Genomic DNA, 12,058 nt, shown 5'->3' with positions numbered 1-12,058 from the left:
CCCCCGTGCATCCCTGTGCACAGGGCGGCTCCGGGCTCCCCCCGTGCATCCCTGTGCACAGGACGGCACCGGGCACCCCCCGTGCATCCCTGTGCACAGGGCGGCTCCGGGCTCCCCCCGTGCATCCCCGCGCGCGGCGCATCCCGCCGCAACCTCTCCCCGCGCCCACTGCCCCCGGTGCCGCGTGGGGCAGCGCCCCCTGTCGGCAGCGCGCATGGGCCGCGCTGCTGCCCCCCCCGCGATGCCGCCTTTGGTAGGCGCCGCCGCGATGCCTGCCGGGAGTTGTAGTCCCGAGGGCGGGAGGGCACCGTGCATCGCGGGGCGGGATGACTCGTTCTCCCGGCTTGCCCCGCGCCGCCGCCGCCGCCGCTGCTGCCGTGGGTGCGGGCCGTTCGCCGCCGCCGCCGCGCTYGTCTTCGTCGCCGGCGCGTTCGTCCTGCCCGCGGCTGCCATGGGCTCCCTGCTCAGCCGGCGCATCGCGGGCGTGGAGGACATCGACATCCAGGCCAACTCGGCCTACCGCTACCCGCCCAAGTCCGGTACGGGCCGCGGGAGGGGGGCTGTCCCGGGCCCGGCGAGGCGGCAGCTGCCTCGGCCGGCCCGGGCCGCGGGGGCGGGAGGCGGCGCTGCCCGCGGCGGCAGCTCCCTCCGGAGCGTCGCGCTGCCGAGGCGGCGGGGAGGCCTCGGCCCGGGGTGCCGGTACCGGTGCGGCCTGCGCGCTCGCTCTGCCGCTGCTGGGGGCCGTCGGTGCCGGCCTGGCCCGGCTCGCTCGGCGGGTTCTGCTCGTGGCGAGGCAGCCGCGGCCCGGCTTCTCCGCTCCCCCGCGGGTTTCCAAGCTCCAGGCAGCCCGAAGGAGCTTCCAGGCAGCCGGTCTGTGCCTCGGGAGCAGGTGCAACGAAAGASGCTCGAGTGTCCGTGTGTGTCCGGCCGCTTCCTGGCTGGGAAGTCACCAGAGCTGGACCAAGGGGCGAGCCGGGATCCCCTTTTGTTGGGAWGGGGTGCAGGACCATCTCAGGTGGAGCCCTGTGCTCCCTGCACCTCCTCTGGCTGCAGATTCTCCTTCAGYGGCTCAGCGAGGAGGAGGAAGGCGGAAACCTTCCCTGTGAGGCTCCTGTCTGGCCAGGAGGCTTTCCCTGCGTAGGTGACAGGGTGAACATAAGTTGCCTTTAAGTTGTAGCTGTTGTATCATGGTGCTCTGCTGGTAGTTTTCTTGCAGCCTCTCTCCATTAAAACTTAGACCTAGTTTTAGATACCAGCTGGATTAATTATTATCAACGCAGACAGTGAACATTAAACTTCTTCCTCAAAATCATCATCTGGTTGTTTCTGCGCTGCTGTGATTAATGGCGCATTAGGTTTGACATCTAACATGTCTATAGCTTAATATACTAGCCAAGGTAAACCCTTCATACATGTGAGGTCTGATCTGTGTGGTCACATGCAGAAAGGGCTGCCAAAGAGCATTGCAGTTGTGCTTGTGGAACAGAACAGCTGATGCTATGGAGCTGCTCATGAGAAGAGAAACAAAAAGCAAAGTTTCCCTTATAGGCTTTGGATGCAATTAGGTAGTTGGTCATTTGGCTGAACTTTCTATTGCGCTTGCCTGTGCTTCTTCTGCAAATGTACCGGTTTTAGGTTAGGACTTTCTCTTTGCTTTCCTAAGGATTAGCCAGCAAGGATTCAGTTGACTTCAGGAAGGGAGAAGGCTGCTTAAGCTCAAGCACAGTCTTGGCAGCAGAACAGGTCACGAATACTTTTAAGCTGGCGATTCAGAGGTACTGAACATCCGAGCAGCAAGGGTTGTGGTGATGACAATCCCATCTCTTTAAGGTGGAGCTTCTTGTAGTTGCAAGGGACGCTGTCCCTTCTAGTCCTTCCATCCTAAACATGTTTGATTTGGGGCTGGGAAGATTGGCTGTGACTTATGCTCGTTTCTATTCTCTTGACTTACACAAAATCTGACAGCTGGATGTCAAGCAAGCTGGGAAGAAGTACAAAAAAAAATCTTAGGCTAAATGACTGCTAATTAATTCTAACTTGACAATGTCCCTATAAGCCTGATACTGCTGCTCGTTCCTATGCCAGAAGCAGATGTGGCTTTTTTTCCGTCAGCTGTTTTTCTGTGCTTGAATATGCGGGTATGGATGAATGTACATGCCAAAGTGTTACCCTGGCACACAGGCTTGTCCTGCTGCTCACAGATTAGCCCTGGACAGGGTGAAAGTGGGGGTTAAGGAGTGTTGCCTGAGGTTGTGCTCAGCCTCGCACAGCACTCGGGGCTGTCAGCCACCCTGTGTGTTCTCTTTCTSCCCGAGTCCCAGGTTGCAGCACATCCTGACTTGCTGTGGGTCCCTGGAAAGCTGCCGCGGCTCTGATCAGGTGCTGTCACTTTGGAGGACACAGTCTTGTCCTCTGCAACAACTCTGCCACCTTCCAAGGAGGTTGTCCTGTGCAGAAATAAAAACACAGCTTGCAGGTATCCTGGCTGTGATTTACGCAATATGTCAGCCTCTCTGCAAAAAGGAATCAGTTACCTACCCGGGCACGCCAAGGGACAGCACCTKGTTGAGTCGCAGCTGACTGCAGTGAATATTCAGTTTGTACTTATTGATTTTTGATGTGGTTATTGCTGTGGCCATCACGTGCTCTGTGTAAGATACAGCAGATTGTTGTAGCATCCACTTGGTCCCTATGTACCAAGGTTATTAACTAGGTGTTGGCAGGTCACTGAACAGCTTTGTTGCAAGCAGGGGGCAGTTTTGTAGTTGAGTCCTCCTCTGAAAATGCTCTGCGTATTTATTCCCCCATGCAAAAGGATGAGGGTTCTTTCTCCCGCATTTTTCCTCCTGCAGTGGTGGGATGAGGCTGCTGAGATKCCGGGAGGTGACACACGATCTTCTCCTTTAATTCCTCTTCATTCGTAGCTTTTAACCTTGCTTGCTACTTCATGGAGGCTGTGCTAGCAGCGCCGATGCCAGACCAGTTGGAAGAGGATTGGAGAAGGGCCCAGTTTGTCTTGTCAGTTTGTACAGAAGAATTAGTGCTTCCACAAAAATAGGCTAAAAATGGATAATCACGACGAACAGTCACGATTCTTCCCTGTGCTTCTGTGCTGGAAGCAGTAACACAATAATCCGTGTTCCTGCACATGGGTCGGTCCATGATGCTCCTATTGCTTTAGCAGCCAGCGAGCACCAGTGTTTTCCACAGCTCCATTGTCACCTTGTCCCTTGTTCCAGGGAGCAACTCTGCAGCGTGGAGCAGGATACACATGCCCTTGAGATGGCTTTGCTCCTTGAGCAGGCTTTTGGAATAGAGTTGCAGACGTTGGCTGTATTTGAGAGAGGGGGGAAAAAAAAGTGCAGAGTACTCCTTTCTGAAAGAGAACTGCTTTTCTTTTGTTTTATGTTTGTTAGGGGGTGATGCTGCAATCAGAGAACGCTTTTGAATAGGAGAAGAGTGTCCCCGGTGGTGGCTGGTCTCCCACCTTCCAGTGGCCGCTGCAGCAGGAATCCTTCCCGAGCTCCGCACRTGGCTCTTGCTCCTCATGGCCTGGGCTCCCCGGCTCCCGCTGCGCTGCCTCAGCCCAGGTCCACCTGCTATGGACTCGTCCCTTCCCTCCCTGYCTTCCCCAGCTTCTCCACCAGTGATTGACTGGAAGCTTGTGTCAAAAGCAATATTTTTTTTTAATTACTCTTTGCTGCTGGATTATATTTAACCCAGCCCAGAGTCACATCCCAGTTTGCCATGTGATCTGTTAGGGTGGCACTGTGGATAGGGGTGAGGAAGGAGCCCAGATGAGCACATCCAGGCTGCTTCTGTCAGTCTGTCCCTCAGCACACACGGTTGTTGGTGGTGGGTACCTGGATGAGCAAAGTGTCATCTGTCACTGTGTCCCCACAGCCTGTGAGAGGGCAGGAGAGAGCAGGAGGGCAGAGTGAGAAGAAGGGTCCTATTGGGATGCCTGCAGGAGCTGGTTAGGCTGTCCTGAGCATTGGCTTAACTCACCTTAGCAACAGCCATGAAGTGGGTTATTTTTATTTTTTCTTGTTTCCCCACAATTTTGCCACTTTAGCCTCTGCCTCCCGTCTCACTGGTAGTCACCGATGTTGAGCAGAAGCCTCTGCTTTCTGACAGCACTCAAAAACCTGTGGCTGCCTGTGCTGTGAACAACCTGCTCCTGGCTGCTTTTTGGGAATGGAGAAATATTTCTGAGTGCAGCAATTCTGTGCTTGGTGCCCGAAGCTGGTGCATTTCTTATAACAAAACCCACCTCTGTCTTCTGCTGTATAAAGCAATGTGTCCCATGTCATTTGATGCTTTGAAGAAGCCTCAGATTCCAGGTTTGTTTGTGTGAGACAAACTAATGAGTCAGACTTGGCCATTCTGGATGTTCCAGTGGTGTTCCTTCTGCAACCTTAAAGGTTTCCAGCACAGTGGTAGCCTGTTATATCTGTCACTTGTCCTTCAGTCACCTTCAGCTGTGTCACCCAGTCTTACTCTCTCTTATCTAATGCTCTCCAGTGCTTCATGGCTGTTTGCTCTGGTGAGAAGAGTTGAAGACCGAGTGAAAGGACACATTCCTCTCTGCTCTAGCTTTTGTTGGTGTGCTCTCTCCTTGGTTATTTGTGCAGGATTATTTCTTTTTCATCGCCGGGGGATTTCAGTTTGTACCAGAGAGCAGCACTTAGCTCCCTCCTGCATTCTCAGTTATGGAGCTCCGTGTAAAAGCTGCCCTCGCAACAGCTGCCTGAGGTAGAGCAGGATAGTTCATAACCCAGCAAGCTGTGTGSGAATGAGGTTCGAGAGCTACAGGCCGCCTGGCAGAGAGCCTGGAGCGATGCTGGTGATGGAGCTGGAAATAGAGCCTACAGATGGAGCTGCAGCAGGACTTAATGCATAGGAAGGTTTACATGCAAGCCTTCACATGCAAGCCTACTAAAAATCCCATCAATCTAGATGTGTGGAAACAAGACAACATGACAACAAGTATGGAAGAACGGGGAAAAACGATTTTCCTCTTGAGCTTTCTCCTTCCTTTTAGGCCTTGGTGTGATGATTACGGAAGTGCTTTCTACTTGGAGAGCTGCTCAAACCAGAGACAGAGCTCTAAGTTTCTTGGCAGTGTCTGTGTCTGTAGCAGCCCCAGCAGATCTGCGGGGTACCCAGCACCCTGGCACGTCCTCCTGCAGGCTCCTGGAAGGGATCTGCTCTTGGTGACATGCAGTGACTGCGTTCCTCGCTTGGGAGACATCCCTTGCAACACGGGTATGCTCTTAATTCCGGCAGCAGGCCCGAGGCAAAGTGAAGGATGTGTTGGGCACCAGTGGTGCCTGTCCCATGGTTTGCCTGTCTCTGTCTCTCAATGTTTTCTTAGGCCAAGTGAAAAACACAAATTCATGTTCTGGCTGGAGTTTGGCTTCAGGATGGGTTGCAGCAAGCAGCCTGTTGCTGTAGCCAGAGATGGTTTTAGGACCTGCATCACCAAGTGTCTTGCGTGTCTTAATATCAACGTCCTCCCACACCTCAGAGGTTGGGCTTTGCGTTCTGCTGAGTGTCCCGGTCTACTCAAGGTGGGATCCGGTGAATGCCTGTGAAGGAGGCACCGCTGGGGAAAACTCCTTTGTGCTGAAGGTGATCCGATAGGAGCCTTGGGTCTGAATGCTGAACCTGAGCTCTGATCTGCAATTAGGTGGATGGTGCTGGGCTGCAGTGTGTGCTTGTGGGAAATCCTCACAATCTGTAAATATTAGAGATCCCCAAAGGTCTCAAAGATTTTAACAGAGGATAACGTGGCAGTGCCTTGGACGCACCAGCTGTGCCCCTCTGCGTCATTCCGGTCGTATGAGAGGGACTTGCATCCCTGCTCATCCACAGATGATGATGAGGCTACTTTCTGATGTTCTTTTAAATGGGTTTCCTCCCGGAGAGCTGTGTTCTATGGGCAGGAAGTATCTTTGCAGCCTGGGCCTGCAGTCTGCTGGGGCTGAGATGCAGAAATGTTCTACCAAACAGCCCCACTCTTATTTTGTGGCACAGAGTGAGCTGTGAGTGCTGTGATGTGATGATTACAGCTCCTTGCAGCACCAGGGGGGTGGTTTGTGCACGCTGACATGAGTGTGATCGGCACATAAATACAGATTTAGTGAGGTAACTCTAATGCTGAGATGGCTTATCCACAGAATAGCAAATTGAAGCGAAGAGGGAGCCGACTCTGATCCCAGATAAGCAGCTGCTGTGATTCTGAGACATCCTGCACTAGTGTCGTCTTCACGGTTAATCAGATAAAATGCCCCAAAACACAAACCTGCTTGACCGACTTGAAATGTGAAATGAATTCCTGAATTTCACTGTTCCTTATGCTTTTCTGAACCTTAGTGTAACTATAAATCACTGCAGTCTTTCGTGGTTGAGGCGGTCCGTATCAACCTGACTCTATTAGGAGGTTGCATATGTGTTGGCTTTTATCTTGTTACTTCTGGGGAGGGATAAGGGAAGGTTCCTTGTCGAGCACCTAAATTTTGTTATGCTTATTCTGTGAACCTGAATCTAGGTAGATTCTGGGCATGTGCTGAAGCTGATTGTTGTATCTGGAAAGGAGGACACGTTTCTATAACAACATCTGGATGCTTGTAGACTGAGCTCAGCATTGGAGAGCTCGTCATTAATGCGGTACCATCTGTGCAGACTAAGAAAAGTCTCCCTCGAAGCATAAAGGGAAAAACATGTAAATGGAAAAAGCAGAACCATTTATGAAAGACCTTTCATTTCAGACTAAATCATGCTTGCTGCCAGCTAGAGGGACTGAAATCCTGTCCAAGCAGTGTTTCTATAACCCTTCAGATGGTTATTTACTGCTTCTGTAGGAACCTTTTCTTTTAAAAAAACAATCAAAACAAAAAATCTTGTTGCTGTCTGTTCACTGCACCTAGAGAAGTGATTTTGTGTTTGGCTCACTCATTTCATGTATGCACGTGAAAAATCCCCGCTCTGAAGCTCCAAGGGAAATGGCTTATGTGGGACTTCTTAGTTTTGTCCTGATTTTCTTTCTCCAACTCTGTAAAATCCATATGTGAGCAGATTCCTGAAGAGGCTGCATGCATAGTGCTCTCTTAGAACTGAACAGATTTCATTTGACCTTGCAGTTAATCTAGTTAATTCTGCACTCCAGAATCCCAATGATCTTGAGCACACGTAGTCCCCTGAAATTTGTATCCCCCGTTCGTGACCATGAAGGTGAATGAAGCAAGTCCGTGATGGAGCTTCCTGCGCTGAAGTAGAGTTTGCTCCATCCCAGGATTTATCTCTTACAGCCATCTCTGTTTCTGCATTTGGAGCCATCTGTGTTTAAACAATTCAGCATCTGGGCATATTGTCTCTGGCATCTAATGTAAAGGTTTCTTGTGGTTTCAGCCCTGGAATGTGGAAGTCAAAGAGGGGAGGGAGAAATAATGTTGCCCTGAGGACCCCCTCTGGCTGTACAAGATTCAAGATTGTCAAGTGGAAGGAGGTTGTGTCCTCCGGTTGACCAGGTAGATGGTGTTTGTGGAACTAGACTTTACACATAAAGCTGGAGAAAGGAGGGAAAAATCCATCAGGATTGAGCAGTACTGGGAAGAAGCAATGCAGGCTTTTCCCTATCTCCCTTCTATAAGTTTAAAATTGAATTATTATTATTATTTTTTCTCCAGGAAACTACTTTGCAAGTCACTTCTTCATGGGAGGTGAGAAGTTTGACACCCCTCACCCTGAGGGCTACCTCTTTGGGGAGAACATGGATCTAAACTTCCTTGGGAATAGACCTGTTCAGGCAAGTTCCTCTATTCTGCTAAGTTTACAGTTTTTTTTTCCAGTTTTTGTTGCAAAATCTTGCTATAAAGCTTGTACTAAGCAAGGGACAGAGCTAAGGGACCCTTACTGTTTGGGGAAAGTCAACTCAGCATGAGGTGCAGGAATCTTCCCTCACCCCCTATCATAGCTTGCTGGTCAATCTAGCTGCTCAGGTGCAAGCAGAGGTTTCTGAGAACCAATGTTCTCCCTTTCTAGGCATATTTTCACTTAGGCAGAAGGAAAAGGAACTGGAGGAAGAAGGGCAAGAACTCGGAAGCATTGGGGCTAATTCTGATGGGCTTCCCGCAAGAGACTTGCCTGGCTAAGTTGGTTTCACACATGCTGCAGAGATTGGGGTCTGGCAGCAAGTTGGCTTCCCAGCCTCTTCCACTGGCCAGGGCTCCTGGACACATCAACTGGATTCCTGCCAATGTTCAGTCCATGGTGGTCTCCATATAACTGACTGGTCTGTATGGGTCTATGGCAGTGTTAAGATAGGCCCTGATGCTTGTTACGGTCATACCCATTCTGTCTTGGCTTTTGCTTGCGTTGTGGCTTGGGTGGCTTCTTACAAAGACTGTTTGATTTTCCTAGTTGAAACATGGAGGTACTTTTAGGCTTGCAGATATCCTATCGAGTGGTGAAACGCTGCCTGCTCCAGAAATTGGCTTGTTCTTTTACTAGGGGAAAACACTGATATGAGAGACAGAGTTTGGGGTTTTATGCAAGCCTTTTGGATTTCTCCTGCATCTCAGAACTGCTTAGAAAGACCAAAAGGTTATGGTAGGAGCTGTTCAGAGATGATTTCAGGGTGCTAAAGAGGAAAGGAGGGAAAGGAGCTTGCTTTGCCAGCTATTTTCCTAGCAGCTTCTGCAGTTTCAACTACATGAAGATGAGAACCATTACATCATTTTTTCTTTGTCAAAAAGGCGGTGAATGTTAATTAATTCATGCCAGTAGCATTCAGAGGCAGTTAGTATTATCCCTGTTTTACAGGTAGAGGAAACCAAGACAGAATGACTTCATATTTGAGTTTGGACTGTTGTCAAGCAGGCTTCTTATGCATGTTCTCTTCCCTGAGTTATTCTCAGACTGTGCCATTGCTCTTTGCAGCACCACAGTTAGATAACAAAACTGTGCAGAGGAGGAGAAGTGAGAATCCAGAGAGCTCCTGTTCAGGCAGAAAGGGCAGATGAGCAACCAAATCAGGCAAGAGGGACTTGGAAATTGTTCTGTGCATTCTAGTACTGTGTAGCTCTGGGGCTCCTTGCAGAACAACCTTTGCTGTGACTGCATAAGGGCCTGTGCAGGCCAGGCCTCTTCTCCTTGACCCTGAACGAGGCTGCCACCTGCACAACACGCCAGCGAAAGCAGAAGGTGCAGTTGTTGCCYAAGTGTCCTGAGGGCCTGTAGCTGTAGGACCTGCCTGGCAATCTCAAAATTAAACTGCGTGCATGTCCCAGCTTGGGTTTTCTTGCAGGTATCCTGGCGCTGAGTTTCATCATTTCTTCAGAGGGGAGTGGGTGAGAATGCCATTAACACAGTGGGAGATTTGCCAAATAGGTTTAAGAGCGGGAGGCTGTTGTGGTACCTAGCCTTCCTGTGTAAAGTTAATGCCCTTTGGCTGCCCTGACTCATCTTCAAGAAAAGATACTTGAACGCAAGGCAGCAAAACTGTTCTCTGGACATAGGCCAAGCCTTCACTTTGGAGTAACTGAGGTCCTAATTGCTCTGTGTACAACAGTGCAAAGAGCCATAGTGTGGAGCAGTCAAACTGCAAAGAAAGTATTTGATGCTGCCCTGTGAATTCTCCACTGCCTCTGGAGACCTGTCTTGTGGCTGTGGCATGGGCTGTTCTGTGGCTTCTTGGTCAGGAGGCAGCAAGTTTTCTTTCAGCCTCTGGATCTTGCTCCAATAATACGTTCTGTAACCTGAGGGGGTCATTGCTTGTGACCCAGGGTTACCCTGCAGTTGAGCTGCAGCAGCATTTGGCTACCTGTTCAGTAGGTTTTCCCATTACAAGGAGACTTGAGGGATGCTGCTTGTCCCTGATACTTCTGCTCCATGATAGTCGCGCTTGTGCAGAACTGCTGTGAGCTCCTAGGGGGTTCATGCTCAAAGGAGTCCAACTCTAATTGGGCTGTGGGGTGGCACTGCTGCTGGTGACACCAAGTAGCCTTCTCCCTGAAAGCCCGTCCTGCAGCTCTGTGTCCTGCTCTTATTGAGACTTGGAGCATGGCTGTGTTTGCAGCCCGAGCACCCACCAAACTTGGCAGTTGTGTGAATGGACGTGTCAGCTGGGGATTTTCCTGAGCAGATGGGAGATCCAGTGGGCAGCTCTGCAGTCAGAAAGGTTGCAGTTGCCAAAGTAAGCAATTTTCTTTGCATTTCCCTGTGGAGAGTCCGTGACCAGAATGAAGATTCTGGATAGTCTTAAGTGAGCCCCTTATCCCTGCCTCCGTGTTGGCTTTCTTTGTTCTTTTAAATAATAATTATTTTTTTTCCAGAACATTTGTCCCGTTGTTTTGGAATAGGTTTCCTTTGGGAACCCAGAGCTTCCACGTGCCAATTAGCAGTCAGGTGACTATTGCTTGTTGTAACACTCATGAGAGGGCTGCATCTTCTGTTCAAGATGGAAGTGGTTTCTTTAGTGGAAGAAAACTTGAGAGAGCAAGACTTTCTAGGCTGAAAATTGAGGGTGTAGTGAAAAAGCGCATGCCCCTTCTTCACGAATATCCTCCCAATACAAACTGCTGCTGGGCCAGCAGGATTTTCACTCTGAAACCCACTCAATTTATAATTAACAAAATTCATTATTATTGTTGCTTGTGGTTGCTCTTGAAATGAGCACATTTAAAGGCAGGTGAATATTTCTTGATTTCGGTATATTGTGCATAAGGTAACATGCTGCTACCTGTTTTAGGATAATAGTAAGACAATTATTTGCCTTTTTGTTTCAGTTTCCTTATGTAACTCCAGCTCCACATGAGCCTGTGAAGACGCTGAGAAGTTTAGTGAATATCCGCAAAGACTCTCTCCGTCTTGTGAGGTACCGTTGTGTCCCAAACACTCTCTTTTGTTTCTTTTTCTTTTCTCCATCCTTCCAACCCAGTGATCTGGTATCCAGAGCCAAACTGTGAATAAGCTAAGGAGTTAGAGAAATACCTGAGGCCCACATCCTTGTTCCTAGGTATGTTTAGAAGATTGTGTTCACATATGATTGGAGCTTGCAAATGTGCTCCTTTTCCCTAAATCTGGGCAATCTGTGTTTCTAAACACCGTAGAGAAATAAACAAAACTGTGGTCTCACATCTTCTGTAGAATCATTAGCATGAGTGGAAGGTATTAGTTCGATAAACTCTTCAGACAAATTTCTCAATGCAGTCTTGTGCAAGGAAAAAGTCAGAAGATGGTTGATTTTGGTGCAAATCCAGGACAGGAGGACCGACCTTGAGTAAAACTGCATTGGGTTTCTCCTGCAGCCAGTATGCAGCATGGTCCTTGCTGTTGTGCATGTGTTTAGATGGCCTGTGTCTCATGTGGAGGAAGGAGGTCTGGAGAACCTTGGAGACCTTTCCCTGCTTTACCCCAAGTTCTGAAATAGCACTAGGAAAAAAGTAAGTTATGGGTTAAATGCAACAGCGAACARTTGAGCTTGTGACTGCTCTCTTCCAAAGAGACGCCTGAAGCACAGGGGCCCAGCACAGCACAAAGTGCTTTGTTTTGGTCTGAGCAGCTGGGCAGATGTCCAGGCAGAGAGTTTCTCCAAGATCGTTGCGCTCTCTCAGTCCATGTGCAGGGCTGGAGTACTGGCAGGGGGCCAGCTTCCACTCTTGGCCAAGGTGGTTCGGGGAGCATGGCCTAATGTGAGTAGTTTGACTCGTGAGCCCTCGAAACTTGGTTTGTTTTTATACCTGTGACTTTAAAACTCACTGAAGAGGAAAAGAGGGAAGAGCTTCTTTAGAAATAACCTTTGGTAAACTGTTCTGAATGCTGTCTGGCTTTTTTTAGCTGAAGGATGTATTACTTCTCTAGGAAAAAAAAAAACCTTGTTTTCTTCCCAGACTTGCGGTGAAAAGGGTATTTCCGTCTGCTTTCAAAAATCCACATAAGCAGGGCGGATGGGAAGTGGCTTTTTGAGTAGGAAGGAGCTTGTTGTGAATTCAGGAGTGAGCAGGATTTAGTGAATACGTTTCTGTTCTGCTTTCTGTGATTTTATATCCTGCGC

The 12,058-nt window shown here is 49.5% G+C and overlaps 1 protein-coding gene across 4 annotated transcripts in view; it reads left to right on the top strand.

The window, feature by feature from the left end:
• The first annotated feature begins 379 nt into the window (after positions 1-379).
• MGRN1 (mahogunin ring finger 1) overlaps positions 380-12,058 on the top strand; it is a 43,305-nt gene continuing 31,626 nt past the window's right edge. For all 4 annotated transcript variants that reach the window (XM_026049019.1, XM_026049021.1, XM_026049022.1 and 1 more), the window contains exons 1-3: positions 380-539; positions 7,692-7,810; positions 10,791-10,879. In XM_026049019.1, coding sequence (XP_025904804.1) covers positions 452-539; positions 7,692-7,810; positions 10,791-10,879 — 296 coding nt within the window. In that variant the 5' untranslated portion in view covers positions 380-451. The remainder of the gene's footprint in view (positions 540-7,691; positions 7,811-10,790; positions 10,880-12,058) is intronic.

The sequence above is a fragment of the Nothoprocta perdicaria genome, unplaced genomic scaffold, assembly GCF_003342845.1.
Source record: "Nothoprocta perdicaria isolate Ctin4 unplaced genomic scaffold, notPer1 scaffold_59, whole genome shotgun sequence".
NCBI lineage: Eukaryota > Metazoa > Chordata > Aves > Tinamiformes > Tinamidae > Nothoprocta > Nothoprocta perdicaria.
This window is presented reverse-complemented; position numbering and strand designations above follow the sequence as displayed.